The sequence below is a fragment of the Bufo bufo genome, chromosome 3 (genome assembly GCF_905171765.1).
Source record: "Bufo bufo chromosome 3, aBufBuf1.1, whole genome shotgun sequence".
NCBI lineage: Eukaryota > Metazoa > Chordata > Amphibia > Anura > Bufonidae > Bufo > Bufo bufo.
The window spans coordinates 104,433,931-104,454,119 of NC_053391.1; the positions used below are offsets into that span (position 1 = coordinate 104,433,931).

Sequence of the window (20,189 nt, forward strand, 5' to 3'; positions counted from 1 at the left end):
TAGCAAAAACTACAGCAGATTTAGCTATTTTTTCCGCAGTGTTTTCAGTTACATTTGAACACAGCCTGAATGAATAAATGAGTAATTGAATATTTTGTGAATATTTTCCCAGAAAACCATATATCATTTTGCTCAGCTCCTGCATGTTCAATGTGACAGGTTTCCTTTAAAAGGAGCAGTGGAGTGATGGGAAGATGCATCTGTCTCATGTACATATTTTATTAACTATAGCCCCTATGCACTAACATCCATCACTAATCACTAGGGCAGAGACAAGGCAACTACATGGCAGCGTCCCCGTCATGATCTGTCTAGAAGAGAGCAGAGAAACGGTTAATAGAGTTAGTATATGATGAGGACTATGGGTAACCTCCCGCCAGCATCTGTCATAGGCTTAGCTCAGAGGTTTCTCAGCAGTTGCCACACATAAAATATCCTACACAAATTAGTAATTATGGTCTGGTTCTTTATCCCAGACCAACGTGTCAGCCAATCATTGGAAACTAATCAGAAGATAATTGCCTGACAGTGTGTAGCATGGCCCCGTGACTTTCCCACTAGCCACCCATTACAGAGGAGTTCAAAGGAGTGGTCCCAATAAGACAACTTATCCTCCATCGACAGGCGGTGACAAATACACGCTGCTGCTCCATTTGGCTTTATGGGGCTGATGTACATATCACCTGTAGTCCCATTGAGTTTAGCTGCTCAATTTCCATTCTTGTAATCGGTGGAGGCTCCAGTAGTCGGAGCCCTGCAGATCAGACACTTATTCCCTATCCTGCGAATAGGTGATAAGTTATCTTAATGGGATAACCCCGTAAGTTTGTGATCATCTCAACAACAACAAAAAAAAAAAAAAAAAAAAGTTTTGATGCCTGGTTGGAGGTTTCCTTTTAATCAGCCATTTCTTTGGCCTTATTGTTCAAAAAATACTTTCGGTGTAAGGTCTGTGTATAATGATGAACAACAGCTCTGGGCGCATATACATACCAGGAGGCATCACAACTGACTATCAGGGTTATTATAAATGAAAATGTGAAGCATGAGATTTGATCGATGGGCTCAATTTTTTTAATATTGCAATCCTCTATTCTTCGAACTGAAAGGGCATCTGTCAGCAGATTTGTACCTATGGAACTGGCTGACCTGTTACATGTGCACTTGGCAGCTGAAGACATCTGGGTTGGTCCCATGTTCATATGTGCCGGCATTGCTAAGAAAAAATAAGTTTTAATATATGCAAATGAGCCTCTAGGAGCAACGGGGGACGTCGCCATTACACCTAGATGCTCTGCTCTCTCTGCAACTGCTGCACCCTGTACTTTGATAGGACCAGGGAGTGAAAACGTTATTATGCTTGATCCTGTCAAAGTGAGAGAAAGCAGAACCTCTAGGTGTAATGGTGACGCCCCCGTTGCTCCTAGAGGTTCGTTTGCATATACTAAAACATCATTTTTCTCAGCAGTGCGGGCACATATGAACACTGGACCAACACAGACGCCTTCAGCCGCCAAGTGCACATGCTACAGGTCAGCCAGTGTCATAGGTACAAATCTGCCGACAGATGCCTTTTAATGACTGCTGTAAGTTTGCCCTTTAAGTTATTTAATTAACTGACAAACGAATTCTCCTCTACATTACGCAATGTGTTTTCCATTTATGCAAAAGCTTTGAGCAGAATGCATCGTCTAGTAGTACTGGATGACAAACCAAATTGGCAAAAGTAGGAAAAAGACGCAAATCACATTGTGGTGGAGAAAAGCTCATTGCCTGCTCTAGTAGAAGGTCTACGAGTACATAAAATAACGAAAAAAACTAATCTGAGCAGAGAGAGTGTATAGGGCAGCCAAAAACCTGGCCACTGAATATGTATGGGCACTTTGAGAGGAACCTACACAGGGTTCCTGGAAATATCTGATGACTGAAGTTTTCAAACTCTGAGAGCAATGCTACTATACAGTATATACTAAAATAATGTTCACAGTGCTTCCACAGGTGAAGGCAAACTCAAGATACCAATGTGCGATTCCACCGTTGGTGACAAGCGAGCATGCACCCAGCGTAAGTGAAATGTGCAGACGCACACACAGCAGTATAGTGGGTTATAGCGAAACCAATACCTTCATGAACACAACCCATGCGGTACCTGAGCTTCTGTCCTTCATAGTGGCTAATTACACCTGCTGGAAAAAAGAAATGTAAAGGAAAGGTACAAACAAGTGTCATTATGTGTGACTTATCACTGATCTCAAGAGGGTCCGCTTAGACTCTTGCATTCGTCTCTGTGCCATGTGTTCATGTAATGGTAGATATTAACCTGGTAAAACATTATCATGCTCAAAAAAACTAAAATAATCTAGAACATTACAAGTCGCAAGGGTAAAGAGAAATCAACCAGAGGGGTAAAAGTAAAAAAAATAAAAAATGAGGACTCTATAAAGATGTACCATGTATTAAAAGATGCCTACCTGCCAGTTGTTCTTCTGGTAGACTACCTTTTAGCTCTGGATCCATTAAAGGAGTTCTCCCATCTGCACATTTATGGCATATCCCCAGGCACCCCGATTTCGTGACCACAGTCAATGTAGAGATGGCCACACATACGCAGATCTCTCCATTCACTTCTCCGGGAGTTCTGGCATCTATCAGCCTATGGATACGCCATAAGTCTGCAGATGGGAATACTCCTTCATGCTGTCTACACGCAAGGTTTTTAGTAGAGGACCCTGTGGACTTTGCTAGAATCTCCCAAGAATTTTGGGGGTCATTTAATATCCAGAAATACACCTATATTGCCTGACCTTTACAGCTCCTTACACCAGCTCTGGCACTTTCTACAAGGAGAAACCCCTCCTGAAACTTACCAGACACGCTTAAAGGGAATGTGTCTTTAGAAAATGGCCTATTTAAATGTAAAAACATTTGTTTGGTTTTCTTAAATGTTTCCATGTCACAATCTATATTTAAAAAATTAAATCTATAAAAACCTGCAGTTTTCACACTGGCCACTAGCAAACATGTCAAGAGTTCCTGTTTTTTTTTTAGAGCAGCTACGTGCGCCATAGACACAATGGTCAGGAGGGGACCTCATTGACTTCTATGGGAGAGTTTTCCAGGCATGCTCCGTGACCTGTGCAGAGCTCAGGATGGAGCTACTGTATTTTTCACCCAATAAAAGTGGGCGGGAAATGCCCGTGCATCTTATGGGGCGAATACTATTGAGCGCTTCTCATTAGTACCGGAGGACCAGGAAGCGGTGAAGGCTCTGTACTTGCTGCTTCCTGGTCCTCGGCTGTCGGCTGTGCAGTGGCTGCGCACAGCGTGAGGGCGCTCTGTGACCTCACGCTGCGAGCATCAGTTCACAGCACAGCCGGCGGCAGGATGAAGAGGATCGCGCTGGAGGAGAGGAGTGGCGGCGTCCGGAGCAGGAGAGGTAAGTGTTTTTTTTTAATTTTATTCCATATGAGGCTTCTAGTGGCTGATATAACTTGGCTGGGGGCTGGTGAGAGGCAATGGGGGCTGATGAGAGGCATGGGGCTCTTATCTGAAGTCTGATTGGGGGTCATTCACATTGGGGTCTCAGCTGAAATCTGATTGGGGTCCTATTAACATTGAGGGTCTGATTGGGGCTGTCAGCTGAGGCCTGATTAACATTGGGGATCTGATTGGTGGTCTGACCAGTGGTCTAATAAAACATTTTCTTATTGTCCTCCTCTAAAACATAGGTGCGTCTTATAGGGCGAAAAATACGGTAATAAGCTGATATTATATATAGTGAATGATGGACCCTGTGTTATCTATACAGAGGTGTTACTTATTGTAATCTTGCCTGTGGTGATAATGATAATAGCTACTGGTAAGCTACAGAACAGGAAATCATGACCTATTATTACAACTAGTGGCCAGTGCAAAAACGGCAGGATTATATACACATTTATTAAATATACATAGTGACAGAATATATATTTTTTTTAACTCACCAAAAGTTCAAAAAAATATGATTAACATAAAAACATGATGTAAACATTTTCTGATGACACATTCCCTTTAATACTCTTCTTCACGCTCATGGTTACTATTGTCTTCGTAGTATTTAACAGAAAGATAAGAAAAGGCATTTAGGGCTCTTTCACACCTGCGTTATTGTCTTCCGGCATAGAGTTCCGTCGTCGGGGCTCTATGCCGGAAGAATCCTGATCAGGATTATCCTAATGCATTCTGAATGGAGAGAAATCCGTTCAGGATGCATCAGGATGTCTTCAGTTCCGGAACGGAACGTTTTTTGGCCGGAGAAAATACCGCAGCATGCTGCGCTTTTTGCTCCGGCCAAAAATCCGGAACACTTGCCGCAAGGCCGGATCCGGAATTAATGCCCATTGAAAGGCATTGATCCGGATACGGCCTTAAGCTAAACGTCGTTTCGGCGCATTGCCGCATCCGACATTTAGCTTTTTCAGAGTGGTTACCATGGCTGCCGGGACGCTAAAGTCCTGGCAGTCATGGTAAAGTGTAGTGGGGAGCGGGGAGCAGTGTACTTACCGTCCGTGCGGCTCCTAGGGCGCTCCAGAGTGACGTCAGGGCGCCCCAAGCTCATGGATCATGTGATCACATGGATCACGTCATCCATGCGCATGGGGCGCTCTGACGTCATTCTGGAGCGCCCGGGGAGCCGCACGGACTGTAAGTATACCGCTCCCCCGCTCCCCACTATGGCAACCAGGACTTTAATAGCGTCCTGGGTGCCATAGTAACACTGAACGCATTTGGAAGACGGTTCCGTCTTCAAATGCTTTCAGTACACTTGCGTTTTTCCGGATCCGGAGTGTAATTCCGGCAAGTGGAGTACACGCCGGATCCGGACAACGCAAGTGTGAAAGAGGCCTTAGATATATTTTTGCTACAATTTAGGGATGTTTCATATCATCATTTTTACTGTAGCAAAATGTTGGAGCTCACGTTCCTCTCCTAGCGTTGGACTAGCAGGAAACCTTCGCAGCTGGACACACTTTAATATGAATAACACTAAGTAACTTGTGTTCTGCACAATATGTAAAATAAAAAGGTACACTTAAAAAAAAAAAATCCCTCTTCCCAGATAATCAGGATACTTGCTCCATGGGGTAAATCTCTCCGGTACTGGATACGTGTGGTCTTAAGAAAATTACAATCTATCAGAGCAAAGCAGGTTTGAGGTGCAGAGAGGACAGGCTTCCATAAATTCGGCAGACCCATCTCTGGAAGCTTCTTCACTCACGATTTATTGAAACATGAAAAGCCCAGATGACTATTATCCAGAGGACTATGGAAGCTGCACTGTACAGACAACATGGGGCATGTCAGGAGACAGACAGACAGACAGTAGATCTTGTACAATGACAGTAACAGGTGTTCCACACATGCACCTGCCAGAAAGATTGATGACACAAAGATGCTCCTGGCTTTCTTTACCAAATCTTCAAGATCTTTTCCAAACAAACTTAAGGCTCATGCACAGAAACTTATTTTTTGCCTGCATCCGATCTGCAATTTTTGCAGGTCGTATGTGGACCCATTCACTTTAATTGGGCCACAAAAGATGCAGAGAGCACACCGTGTGCTGTCCCAATCCATATTTCCTTGGAATAAAGCAAAAAACATAGTACAACACAGACAAAAATAGGACTGTTCTATAGAGGCTAGTACACTCCATTCCGCAAAATGCGGAATGCACACAGAAGGTGTCCGCAAAACAGGCTACGGTCACGTGCAGGAGCCCTTAAGCTCTGGTCACAATGGCTTCATGGTTATCACATTTCCAATGCCTTTAATGAGGGAAAGGAGGATACTGACAGACTCAAAGTCAATGGAATTTATTACAATAAAAAAAAAATATATATATATATATATATATATATATATATATATATACACACATACACACACACACACATATATACACCCATCATATTGCTTCAAGGGGCTGTCTTCTCAGAAATAACCCCTTTCAATTCAGGCACTAGCATCCCTGCCAAACAGCCGATTCACTGAAGAAGGTTTTAATCAACCATGCACCCCCTAGTGGCCACCGTATACAAAATGTAGTACAAGATGAATGGCCATCCATGTAACAAGTCTTGTAGACTTCTGGTCCAACTAGGAGGCTCCGAGGAGGTGGGCAAAGTTTATTTAGTCACCCCATATTCAGTCACCCGTAATTTTTTATTTTTTTTTAGATCTCTGACAACCTCTCTAAATGACAGCTATCAAACTGCATCAGAAAAATAGCATCAAAAGTTTGCAACTTTTACTAATTTATTCAGCGCTTGACATTCTTCTAAAAAAAATTAGCGGGGGAGGGCATATACAGCCCAATGGATTTTACACCTGAAATCTACGCCAGCTCACAGACGTCTTGAAATGCGCCTCTTAACATAGTAACATACGGTAGATTGTAAGGCTGAAAAAAAAGACATACGTCTACGCAGTTCAGCCTGTTATCCTTCCAAGCTGATCTCTTAATGATATTGGTGCATCTCACGCCAGCGCAGACTAGATCAAGACTGACATTAGGAAACGCCAGTTTTGATGAACTCCCTCCATCGTACATTTGTAGAAGAATTTTAATTCTGCAACAAGGTTTACTACATGCCCCGTTCACAAACCACATAAAAACCAGGAGCAGATTCTAGGTATGGTGCCGATTCTCAAATCTACGGCTTACGCCGCGCTGAGATTTTGTAGATTGTTTGAAAGTGATTTTGACACTATAGAAACAAAGTAGCGGGTCCAGCACTCGGGTCTTGAATAAAACCATAAATCTTTTATTTCAAATATTTTAAAAATAACATTTTTTAATATTTGAAATAAAAGATTTATGTTTTTTTCAAGACCCAAGTGCTGGACCCGCTACTTTGTTTCTATAGTGAATTTGCTTCTTCTAAGGATCTGTGCACCGAGGACTAACAAAGGCGGTGGGCTGATTGCATTTACGGTATTTCTTTGTGCGATTTTGATACTAAATTTCAATCCAAATGTTGTGACCGCTGCAAGATCCTATAGTTATCTCTACATATGCTCTGACCAACCATATGGCTATGTCTATAGGCAGAGGTTGTTTTTTTTCCTTCCGCATACTTTTCCCGATCTTTATCAAACATTGGAGAAATGTAAATTACAAAACATTGCACAAAAACATAATTCAAGACACTCACCAAAAAGTTAATTTTATCTGCATGTACAATAAATGCTAAAATACATTTAACACCTGGGGAAAAAAAACACTCCTAAGCATACAGGCTGGTCATCTCCAGTGAAAACAGAGGACGAGTCACAGGAGAGGAATGTCAGTCCCTGGAGGGTTATCTAGGGAGGAATCTTCTCTTTATTAATGGTCACATGCTGACCTTTCCTGGAGTTTTCTTTAAAGTGCTAGAGCACGCCATCACCGCACTGTCAGGGGTTGACCGTCATTTATATTAATACTGACAGGTCAGCGGCATGTTTCCCTCGTTGTCCATCTCTTTTGTTATTTAAATTCCACAGCAAGAAAACACTAGTCTTGGCCAAAATGCAGGGTCAAGGAATTGTCAGAAGTGTGCGTTGTCACACAAACACCGAGCAGAATGGAAAGTCTCTTCAGCCAGTCAAACTTATTTCATAAGAGAACATCTCGCTGCACAAATGTCAATTATTTTCGTAGGGACTCACATAGGTCATGCTGTCTAATCTTCTCAAAAATGTATTTGGTAAGACATGATAGCTTTTGGAAGGTACTGGTTTTCCTCGTGGAGATCCAGCTGGTCTTCCAGGCAACGCTTCCTGGGAAAAGTATGCAAATTTAGCTCTCCTCCAGAAGGAAGAAAACTGTCTCTGCAGCGCCAAGGAACAATGATATGTCCATACAATGGAGCAAATACATCAAACCACCGATCACGCAACATCAAAGACCTTCTTGTCCCGTCCATAAAGTACAGACTACGAGGAGAATAACATACAGCAGCATCAACAGAAAAACATCCTCCAAACAGACCCCAAGGAACACAGGAGCGCTGTGCTTTGCTAGTCATTAGGCCTTCTCAAGTGGGGAGGAACTTGTCCATTTAATCCCAGTTTTTGCCAGCACACACGTGTCTACCATCATCATAGCAGAAAGCGCTGTGACTCCGCGCCATCATTAGACCACAGAAGGCTTTTGTGTTGTAAAGGGTTTGTGCAAGAATAGGGAAGGGGGGGGGGGGGAGGTTTGGCAACCCCACCCCCCACTTGGCCAGATCCGTTAAGGATAGCTTACTTACCTGCTTCCTGGTGCTGGCTCTCCGCTCCTTCTCCAGGCCTGGTCTGCTCCAATGGGTTCCCTCGCTGTAAACATCCAGTTTGACATGGTTGCAGCCAATCACTGGACACAGCAGTAACCGGCTCCCATTAAGTCATAACAAATGGTCACATGACACAGGGGGATCCAGTCTCTGCCGCCGCCAGAGATTGGCTGTGACGATGTCAAACCAGATGTTTACAACGAGGGAACCCATTGGAGCAGCCCAGGCCTAGAGGAGAAGGAGCAGAGAGCCAGCCTCAGGAAGTAGTTAGTTAAGTAAGCTTCCCTTTACAGGTCCGGCCAAGTGGAGAGGTTTGCCAAAACAACCCCCCCACCCCCACCCACACACACCCATACCTAGGGATTGGCCATAGACCTTACAGGGAAATTCCCCGATGGGCCGATGCCCAGGGGGCCACCTGGACCCTCCTCACCGCCATCCAGTGGAAGTTTCTGGGGATGTTTTTTGTGCTTCTGGCAGTATTTTGTGATGGACTGTGGTATTTGGCTCTGTTGGGGTGGTATAATGTGCCACAATATAGGATTGCTGACACTGCCTTCCATCAGTTTGGACCAGACTACAAAATGGAGCCACTTTAAGTTCCCAGTCCACCCTTACCCCCACCCTATTCTTGCACAACCCCTTTAAGTGGCCTCCCATCTATGTATACCATTGACCCCAGACGATAAATATAATTTAGAAACACGTAGGGTCTTATGAAATTAGGACAGCTCGTTGTATTGGAGGGTGAGCTTAGTTATATCCTTCTACAATTGGGGTGGGATACTTTTATACATCTCCAACACGGCCTCAACTCTACATGTCTGTTTTAGCAACGACTTGCATTCCCCATGTAAATTCTGGAGCATCTATTCCCTTGATTGTAAAGCGCTGCAGAATATGTTGGCGGTATATAAAGATTATTATTAGCATCATCATCATCATCATCTATTCTTATGACTCTACAGTGGTTGAAGGTGAAGATGAAATGAATTCCAAAAGGCATAAGGTTAAAGATGACACATTTTCTTTGTATTTATTTATTTTTTTCATAGGAAATTCATTAAACAGAACGGCTTTGCTTCCAGAGGCCCAGAGCTTCCCCATTATTTCAGTGTAAGGAGCCCAGGTCCCGTGGATGGAGGAGCCGCTGGATAACTGCGTGCTGAGAGCGCTCATACAGGATGAACCTCAAGACAATAAAAACAAATACCCTCCACAGTCCAAAAAAAAGAATAGCTCAGCAGGACCGGACACAGCTCAGCGCTGGCAGCGCAACCAAATATTTCCTCTATTTATCCAGCCTCCTTCCCAAAAAGCCATTTCATGAAATAAGCAAAACTGCAGCCCATCCGATAGACTTCAGAAGCACAGTTATTATAGTGGATGAGGAAATGTACAGCGAGTGTAAGGCCGGTTTCAGACTTGTTTGATCTGCGAAACATGTTCCGTATTACGGCAGCATTTCACGGACTGACGCAAACTCAGTATCATGTAATTACAGGACAGTAGACACACGGTCAGGTCATAAATCATTATGATGCAGGAGATGCAGCCATCATGAGGACTGAACACACTGGTCAGAAACCAGCCTGGCTGAAGCTGTCCAGCTGTGGAAAGGCTAAGGGCTCTTTCACACTTGCGTTCTTGTCTTCCGGCATAGAGTTCCGTCGTCGGGGCTCTATGCCGGAAGAATCCTGATCAGGATTATCCTAATGCATTCTGAATGGAGAGAAATCCGTTCAGGATGCATCAGGATGTCTTCAGTTCCGGAACGGAACGTTTTTTGGCCGGAGAAAATACCGCAGCATGCTGCGCTTTTTGCTCCGGCCAAAAATCCGGAACACTTGCCGCAAGGCCGGATCCGGAATTAATGCCCATTAAAAGGCATTGATCCGGATCCGGCCTTAAGCTAAACGTCGTTTCGGCGCATTGCCGGAGCCGACATTTAGCTTTTTCAGAGTGGTTACCATGGCTGCCGGGACGCTAAAGTCCTGGCAGCCATGGTAAAGTGTAGTGGGGAGCGGGGGAGCAGTATACTTACCGTCCGTGCGGCTCCCCGGGCGCTCCAGAGTGACGTCAGGGCGCCCCAAGCGCATGGATCATGTGATCACATGGATCACGTCATCCATGCGCATGGGGCGCTCTGACGTCACTCTGGAGCGCCCCGGGAGCCGCACGGACTGTAAGTATACTGCTCCCCCGCTCCCCGCTCCTACTATGGCAACCAGGACTTTAATAGCGTCCTGGGTGCCATAGTAACACTGAACGCATTTGGAAGACGGTTCCGTCTTCAAATGCTTTCAGTACACTTGCGTTTTTCCGGATCCGGCGTGTAATTCCGGCAAGTGGAGTACACGCCGGATCCGGACAACGCAAGTGTGAAAGAGGCCTTAGAAAGCAGGACAATACGGCTATTTTGGAGCCAAATCCAGTAGTGCTTCCTGTCCTTTAAAGGGAACCTGTCATCAACTTTATGCAGCCCATACTAACAGCAGTATAAAGTAGAGACAAATGAATTGATTTCAGCAGTCGGTCATTTCTAAGTAAGTGGTTGCCGAGAACCAACAACATCACAATCATTGCAGACTGGGCCTGGAAAAGAGTCGCGGCCACCTGAGAAGAGTCCTGGTTATTCATGAATCCCTGCTCTCCTGCCACCTGCTGATGACTGACAGTCTTCTACCTAGTTTTCTCCCTTTCTCTCTAGGAGAGAACTGCCAATCATCAGCAGATGGTCGGGGAGAGCAGGAGATTAGGAATAACCAGGACTCTTCTCAGGTAGATGTGACTCTTCTCAAGGCCTGGGCTGCAATGATTATGCTGCTGATTCTCGGCAACCACTTACTTTTAGCTCATGAGTGACATACCGCTGAGATCAGCATTTCTGTCTGTATTTTATGCTGCCCTCAGTGAGGTCAGCATAAAGTTGATGACAGGTTCCCTTTAAGGGGGCTTACAGACTGTCTAATGAATAATTTTTTAGCCAAGTGGTTTATAGTAGAAAAAGCTGGTGGAAGTCAGGACCTTAATGCTCGTGGAGACCCTCTCCTTCTGGTTCTTCTTCACATGGGGTCAGGAAGAGGATGATACCAGATTTTATAAAATGTATTCATCAGGTATACATGTTTCCTGTCGCTATATCTGGGCCTGTAAACTCTGAGATCCCATAAGTATCCAAGATTTGTTGTTTAATAGGACACGACTGTCACACAACAAATACAGATCGGGCAGATTGGATTTTTTCTGTTTGATCCTCATTGCCAACTATGACACTGCCCTATCTCCTAGAAGATTTAAAGATCAGCTATGTTAAAATCCAAGGGTGTGGCGGCTCACCTGCTTGAGCAAGATGTATAGTTGCTCAAAGTCTAGACTGACTCACCCAGTCAGAAAGGCATTCAAGAAAAAGACAACAATGTAGACAAGCACTCTATATGTGGAATCAGCAGATACGGCGGACTCTGGTGCAGCGATGGTGCTGAATTATTTATTCAGACTAAAAAATATTCACAAATTTAAAAATAGTAGATAAAAAATAATCGCTAAATGTAGTATACTAAAAACCTCACAATCGGAGGCGGGGAATCCAGGTCACAAAATGGTGCAATCTGAAAATCTAAGATTCTTAAACCGTGTCACACGGAGCAAAGGAATCAAATCAAATGTGAACCAGATACTGTTCGGATGAAAAGTGCTCAAATATCCAGGTGGAGTTTACATTAATGAATCATAAATCAAATTCGATTAGAATTTCGCAACAGAGAATCAAATAGGTCATATGTGAATATACTTGCAATATATGTTCATATAGGAGCAGTATATAATGATGATGATGCACTTGCTGTTAGAGACAGGTCGCAATATATCCCCTATATTGCACAGAGCGGCAGTCTGGGTACAAAGTCGCAATATGAGTCTGATGCGATCTCAGTGCGCTACCGGTGGGTGCACTATGTATGGTCACAAAACAGAGGGGTTTATTCTCCGACCAGGGGGATCTCCGACAGTCCAGATCTCTCTGTTCCGGTCTCCCGTACCACAAACAGTCTATTAGGACGGACAAATTGCTCAGCCTACAGGCCTGCTCTATAATACTACATGGATTATGTAAAACCCTAGATTATTTTTTATCTACTATTTTTTAATTTGTGAATATTTTTTAGTCTGAATAAATATTTTTTAGTCTGAATAAATAATTTAGCACCATCACTGCACCAGAGTCCGCCTTATGTGCGGATTCCACATATAGAGTGCCTGTCTATATTATTGTCTTTATGTTAAAATCCAACATGTCCTATGCCATGATGTTTGCCATCAACAAACAACCGGGATGCCCCAATTCACATTAGACTGTTTGGATGCTCCTTACAACAGCTGTGCCTGGACCAGAGGATTAGTTACAGAAGTGAATCTTGCCCTGAGACATCTAAGGTGTATGGGCGTGCTTTTCACTAGCAGCTTTCAAAGAAGAACTGCTTGTGGACAATTCCCTCATTCCTTGAGGATCTTTCATCTCTGTAACTTCCCGGTAACCACCATGTAGGGTAGACATAACGCGCTATAACTAACTGGAAGAAGGGTGACAGAAGTACATTTCCCAGAATTGAGAATCCTCAGAACGGTCTTCTCTTGTAATGGAGACATACCTTCTAATGTGGAATTTCCTGTTTGCACATATTGCTCGAATCCTTGTCATTCTGCTAATACTCGGCAGTATGTATGGCGAGCGCACCTAGGTAACACTATACACAACTAATCCATCACAGGCACCAGCAGAGCACAGCAGGATCCTGCAGGAGCAACATCGCCAAACCAGTTCACCAAGAGCAGCGCTATCCCAAAATCAGGAACTAAAAACATATTTTTTCCTAATAAAGATTATCTTGTAGATATTGGATTAATATATACTGTTTAAGGGCAATGTTCGAGTTAGTATCAATTTTCCCCCAAATGCTATAAAATCATCCTACACCCACCTGTTCCTCCTCCACTGTTCTTTTAGCACCACCATTCTGGTCCTGCTCCTGGGGTTACATATACAGTATAAGCCAGGGGTTAGCAACCTTCGGCACTCCAGCTGCTGTGAAACTACAACTCCCAGCATTCACACTTGCTCGGCTGTTCTTGTAACTGCCTTATAAGTGAAAGGAGGATGCTGGGAGTTGTAGTTTTAACAGCTGGAGTGCCGTAGGTTGCTGATCCCTGGTATAAGCCATGCACACGACCGAATCTGTTTTGTGGTCCGTGTGCATCCCGCCTCTATGTCCATTCCAAGAATTGTAGAACGCAAATTGGCTGAGGTCAATGGCTCCTGCAGTCACATGTTGTATACCTCTAGGTCACCGCTGCAGCCTCGTATGTGAACATCTGGAGGAATGAAACACTGAAAGCCAGGGAGAAACTTAGTGACGCAGGAAATTTTAGGATATAATGTGGGCCTAGGAGTCCATTTAATGTATGCACCGGGTAAAAGTACCCTGGAGATGCAGTGTTAAAATACCCTAAAGGAGTTGCAGAGATGGAAAAAGGTCTATTTTCCCCCCTTCCCCCTCCCAAATAGCACCACTCTTTTTCATTGGCAATGTCTGGTATTGCAGCTCATCCCGATTCAAATGAATAGGACTTAAAGGGGTGTTCCCATCATAGACAATGGGGGCATATCGCTAGGTGGGACACGCACCTACACAGAGAACAGAGCCCTAAAAGTGGTGGAGGGCGCCCTCCATTCATTTCTATGGGGCCACAGAAAATAGAGCACTGGCTTGGCTATTTCCGTCTGCCCCATAGAAATGAATGGGAGCGATGGCCATGCAAGCGTGGTGCGCTCCCATTCACTTCTATGGGGAAGGAGCTTGCTGGTGGCCGGACCTGGGGGAACCCAGGGTCCTCCAGGAACCGCCCTCTGTTGTCGCACTGGGACCCACACCTATCAGACAATGGGGACATTCCCATTGTCACACATGGGAATACCCCTTTAAGATCTCATATGTTCTTTATATTGGTTAGTCCTTAAAACTTCTTGGCTTACGGTGTCACGCAGCATTGAAATGACAAGAAACCACTGACCCTGCGTCATTTATAATATTCTGGGAAAAACAGTCACCAGACTCCCTTTAATCTTTCTCAAATTACAGCTGACACTTCCTAGCAAATAAAACATCCTTGAAAGGTGCCAATTTACCTGAAGCCATATAAGATTACTTTACAGGATTATCATTAAACCGTCAGTGAAGAAGACTCGGCAAGCTCCTAACTAATCATTCCAGTCAGGCACATTATGCTGGCGGCACGCACAAATTTGTTCTGAAGTGCAGCTCCACTGCAATTTGAATATATATATTAATGTATGCCAGCGGAAAACCCCTTTTTATGCCATATCCTTTAAGAAGTGTGACTGATGTTAGAGCAAGGTCCAAGACTCAAACATATCCAAGATAGGGAGGCCTTATCCGGAATGAAGAAGTTCAGGGGCACAGGTATGTTATAAGGGGTGCAGTCACACCTAGCTCATGGGGCCTCATGATGCCCAAAGCCTTCTCTGCCACAGAAGAAGGCACCAGTGTTATAATAGGTGGGGGCCCCATTTCAGTTTGTATCCAGGAGCTTCATGTTACTCCTCTGGAGAGGTGACCACATGTACCTGGTTACTCCAAGCAATACACCAGGGGGCTTGTAGTTATAAAATTTCAAGTAATGAGAAACCTTTTTGGTGAAAATCACCTTCTGATCTAAGTGGAAGACAGAAGTAGTCTCTGGAGAGGCAAAAATATGTATAAGGAATAATATGCTGCATAAAGAACCTAGAAATGACACAATGGCCGCAGTATGGTATTCATAAAGCACTACCACTCACCACATCCATTCCCAAATAGAGCAGGGCAGTCAAAATGGTTCTTGACCACAAGGGCCTTTTCAAACTTGGTCCAGCATAGGAAGAAGCCTATTTACCTGCCAGCTTGTTTTTAGAGTATAAAAGAAAACCAAAGTGCCCAGAGGAAACCCACACAAACTGCATCCAGATGTTGCTCTGGCTGAGCTCGAATCAATGGCCCCAGGATATTAAAATATGTATATAGGGTCCATCAAAAGAGAAAAAGTAAGTATTAGGCCGAATGCACACGTGAACGGTCCGTGGTAACCTGGCCTGGCATCCAGCTGAGAGCAGGAGTGCATGGCGTCATTGGTTGCTATGACGCCGTGCGCTTCATGCCGCCGCTGTACTACAGTAATACACTCGTATAGATCATACGAGTGTATTACTGTAGTACAGCGGCGGCATGAAGCGCACGGCATCATAGCAACCAATGACGCCATGCGCTCCTGTTCTCAGCTGGATGCCAGGCCAGGTTACCACGGACCGTTCACGGCTGTGTGCATTCGGCCTTAAAGGGGTTGTCCGGGTTCAGAGCTGAGCACGGACATACCCAGAATTTCACCCAGGCAGCCCCCCAACTAAGAGTATCGGAGTATTTCATGCTCTGTTGCTCTCCTTTGCCCTGCGCTGAATCGTGCAGGGCAAAGGCATTTTCAGGAGTGCCGGTGACGAACCGGGCTCTCCTTAGGGCTGCCAGGCGGCGGCTTCTGCCCAGCAGTGAGCCCAGTGATGTCACCGGCACTGATAGGCAGGCTTTAGCGCTGCCCTAGCCTGTAAAACAGCGAGGGCAGCGGTAAAGCGGGCCCATCAGAGCCGGCGACGTCCTTGAACACACAGCAACGTATTATTGTAAATAGAAAAGCCCATGCCCTGCGCGATCCTGCACAGGGCAAGGGAGCGCATCAGAGTATGACATGCGCTGATGCTAACATCAGAGGGGCTGCCTGGGTGAAAATAGAACCCGGACAACCCCTTTTAAACATAAGACGCCAATGTATAACATGTATAAAGTAATGTAGCCCTCCAAAAAATAAATCGTACAATTACCTCCCACCTGGCATCTCTATAAACAGGAATGCAGCACAACCCCCAATGGCTGAATTGGACAGAATACAATTTACACACTCACATTATTTCCTCTAAATAAAAATGTAGATTTCTATATCTGTAAACCAGTATGCTTTTAATATGCTTTCATGCTATGCATTTCACCAAACCCGGTGGTCCCTTGGACAAGTGCATATCCATATTCCACATTTCTAGAGCTGCGGGCTAGGAAACTAAGGCGGTATCAGGAATATCCAGAATATTCCTGAATTTTTTAGCATAAAAGGAGCCGAATAATTTAAAGGTGAACTTTATATAGAAAAGTCACATTCTTCACACGCTGCAATTCTTTATACATTACTCAGTGATGGAAGCAAGTGACTGCCAACAAGCAACCAATTAAAAGTCCTATATGTGGTATAACATCTGCAGCTGAGGTAAGTAACGGCACATTTACACTGCACTGACTGGTAGACAATTATCAGGAAGGAAGCGTTCCTCCCCGACAATTACCTGCTCATCAGTGGAGGTGAAGAGCTTCATTTTAAAGGGCATCTGTCAGCAGATTTGTACCGATGAAACTGGCTGACCTGGTACATGTGGACTTGGCAGCTGAAGGCACCTGTGTTGGTCCCATGTTCATCTGTGCCCGCATTGCTGAGAAAAATGAAATTTTTATATATGCAAATGAGCTTTCTCTGCAACTGCTGCACCCTCTCCACTTTGATGGACTGGCCAGGCAGTGTAAACATCATCACACCTGTCCCTGTCAATAAAAGTGGAGAGGGTGCGGTAGTTGCAGAGAGCTGACGTGAACGCCCCCATTGCTCCTAGAGGCTCATTTGCATATATTAAAACATCATATTTCTCAGTAATGCGAGCACATATGAACATGGGACCAACACAGACGCCTTCAGCTGCCAAGCGCACATGTAACAGGTCAGCCAGTTTCATAGGTACAAAACTGCTGACAGATGCCCTTTAAATGGAGCAATCACCTGCACAGTATGAGGATGAGCAATGGCTACTGCTACAAATTCATTGTTTCTGGGCAGCAGATCGCTATTCACACAGTGCGATCTGCTGCCTGGAGACTATGATTTAGGTGTCTGCATGAAAGATCATTTCACCCGATGAACAAGTGTTTTGCTCGTTCATTGGGTAATCTGCGGCACCTTTACACGGGCAGATTATTGGGAACGAGCATTCGTACAAACGTTCATTCCGGATAATCTCAGTGTAAATAAGGCATTAGGCTGAAAAAAAGACTACAATTCTAATAGTAATCCACCTGCACAGCCAAAATAATAAGATATTACCATACAATATGACCAACAATACAATCAACATCTTTAGACAAATCCACAGAGTACCAAAAAATAAAAAAAAATAAAAAAAAGGCAGGTTAAACGAGTAAGACTCTTTTTGGTTGGTCAACAAAAATGTAATGTGATTGAATACTTACATCATAAGCCTCTTTTCGTAGTCCTTTACTACTCCTCAACCAGCTTCTACTTAGTTCACTCAGTTCAGGGATGGGCTGAACCTTTAGCCTTACTGTATCTCCAGACTGGCGGATCATCTCTACAATTTCATCACGAGATTTATTCTCCACATTACGTCCATTGATTTCTACCAGTCGGTCACCTGGAACCAATCCCAAGGCAAGATCTTTAGTGCCAGCACCAGGTTCTGCAAAGTGGACAACCCTTCTATATACTTGTCCATCAGAAGCCCTATCCAACATGGTTGTCCTACGTAATGAGAAGCCAAAGTCTCCAGTGTTTCTCCTCTGTAGCACCAATTCTCTTGGCACAGGTGCCTGAGGTGGAAGCACAGAAGGTAACCGCAGATCAGCTGGAAAGGTCTTCGCTACTAGTTCTGGAATTTTGACAACAGGTTGATTATTGCTTGGTGGTATTACCTGCACTGAAGGCACAGAGTATGTATTAAGTTGGGTTTCAAAAGCTCTGATTTCAACCTGTGGTGAAGGAGCAGCAGAGTTTTCAGATGGAGTAGAGGTTTCAGACTGACTCTCATCTTTGCTCTTCTGGGAGAAGGAGAATCGTTTGACCATTTGAGCCACTCCAGAAGAATTCTGCTTGGCCAGAGACCCAAACTTAGCAGCTCGCTGGAGAACACTACCTTTGAAGTTGTTCTCCTCAGTCTTCAAGTCATCGCTGGAGCTGGCAGTACTGAGGTGTCCAGAGTCATAGAAGATGCTTCCTCTATTGCTGACATTGTCCGAGTCAATGTCGGTGAGGTTAAGTTCAGAGCTACTAGCTACCTTAATAGGTATAGGATTAGATATTTCCAGTTTGGTCTTGGAGTCCCTCTTTGAGGAACGATTAAGGTTAAAAAAGCCTCTTCTCATGCTCATCTCCTCCAGGCTCTTTAGCTCCGCTGCAGACATTCTCTCCTTCTTTTCTTTCTTTTTGTCCTTTCTGACTCCATCTCTGTCCTTATCTTTTTTCATTAAGTTGAACATGTTGGAATGTATTTATGATGTAGTGTGCAGAACGTGATCTGTACCGGTGTCAATATATTCTTTTCTCTAGTGTTTCTCCAATCCTCATAGATAAATATTTCACTGAAAATAAGAAGAGACAAGACAATGAGATAAGAAGAATGACTTCATGGAAGACTAAACACAGATCACTAGAGAAACGAGCCGGCTGCAGCAGCTGACAAAAGTACAGTATTTCTATTGTCCGTTTTCAGAATCTGACACTTTGTATGTATGAATCCATTGGTATCTATTCCCTCAGTCACCATCACATATTTAAGCAATGCAGAACGTATTACATACATATTCATAATGTGGATGTCATTTTTGCATAATTTAAAAGGGAGTCTGTCACCAGGAAATTCACTGTTTTCCAAGATCTTTTTACTGATGACCTATCCTCTGTAGGTCATCAGTATCTGAATGGAGTGGGTCCCCGGTGTCACTCAGGACCCCGCCGATCAGCTATTTAAAAAGGCACTGGTGCTCGCAGTAGCGCTGCAGCCTTCTCTCTGCTCACAAAGCACGGCACTGTACATATGATAACAGCTGTGCTTGATATTCACTTCAATGGGGCTGCAACATGTGACCAATGAACGTGACGTCACATGGCCTAGGGAAAGCTTTGAGAAGGCTGCGGCAATACTGCGAACATCGGTCTCAAAGAGCTGATCGTCGGGAGTTCCCGGTGTCAGACCCCCTTGATCAGATACTGATGACCTATCCTGAGGAAAGGTTATCAGTAAAAAAGAGCTCAGAAAACTCCTTTAAATCAGACATGACGTCTTGGGCTAACTCAGCTAAATGTAATGTGGTTAGCACTAGGGTCCTAGGTTTGAATTCGACCAAGGACAACATCTGCATGGAGTTTGTATGCTCTCCCCGTTTTTGTGTGGGTGTCCTCCAGGTTCTCCGGTTTCCTTCCACACTCCAAAGACATACTGATAGGGAACTTAGATTGTGAGCCCCATTGGGGACAGCCCAATGCTAATGTCTGTAAAATGTTGTGGAATATGTCACCTTTCACTTAGTAATCATTGTTTCATTTGTACTTTTATGCAAATGATCTGTTAAGTGCAAAAGGGCAGGCCCAGGCCGCTCTTGCTCCTCCTGCTTCTTCTGCCAGCCCCTCCTGCTCCATCTTGATTGACAGGGCCAGATGAGATGGCTATGCAGGTACCTGGAGCGGTCAGTCAAGAGAGAGAGGGAGGGGATGACAGAGGAAGAGGAAGGCTTGTGCCTGCCCTTGGTGCACTTAACTGCTCATTTGAAGATGGAATAAAGAATAATCCAACATCTCGCCAAGTAAAAGACATCATTACATTCAGATACAACAGTCCTAAAGGGTGTTGTGTCAAGTTTAACAGTGAATTTCCTGGTGAAAGACTCCCTTTAAGCACTAAATTACAAATATTACATATGAAGAAGTATATGAATGTGTATGATATCCAATTAATGAGGT

General features: G+C 44.3%; 1 protein-coding gene across 12 annotated transcripts in view; it reads right to left on the reverse strand.

Annotated features, from left to right (window-relative positions):
- MYO18A (myosin XVIIIA) overlaps positions 1–20,189 on the reverse strand; it is a 316,966-nt gene that overhangs the window by 257,628 nt on the left and 39,149 nt on the right. For 9 of the 12 annotated variants that reach the window (XM_040423434.1, XM_040423435.1, XM_040423419.1 and 6 more), the window contains exon 2: positions 17,687–18,811. In XM_040423434.1, coding sequence (XP_040279368.1) covers positions 17,687–18,709 — 1,023 coding nt within the window. In that variant the 5' untranslated portion in view covers positions 18,710–18,811. Of the gene's footprint in view, positions 1–17,686; positions 18,812–20,189 lie in introns of those variants that run through there. The other 3 variants (XM_040423437.1, XM_040423436.1, XM_040423427.1) reach the window with 1 other exon arrangement.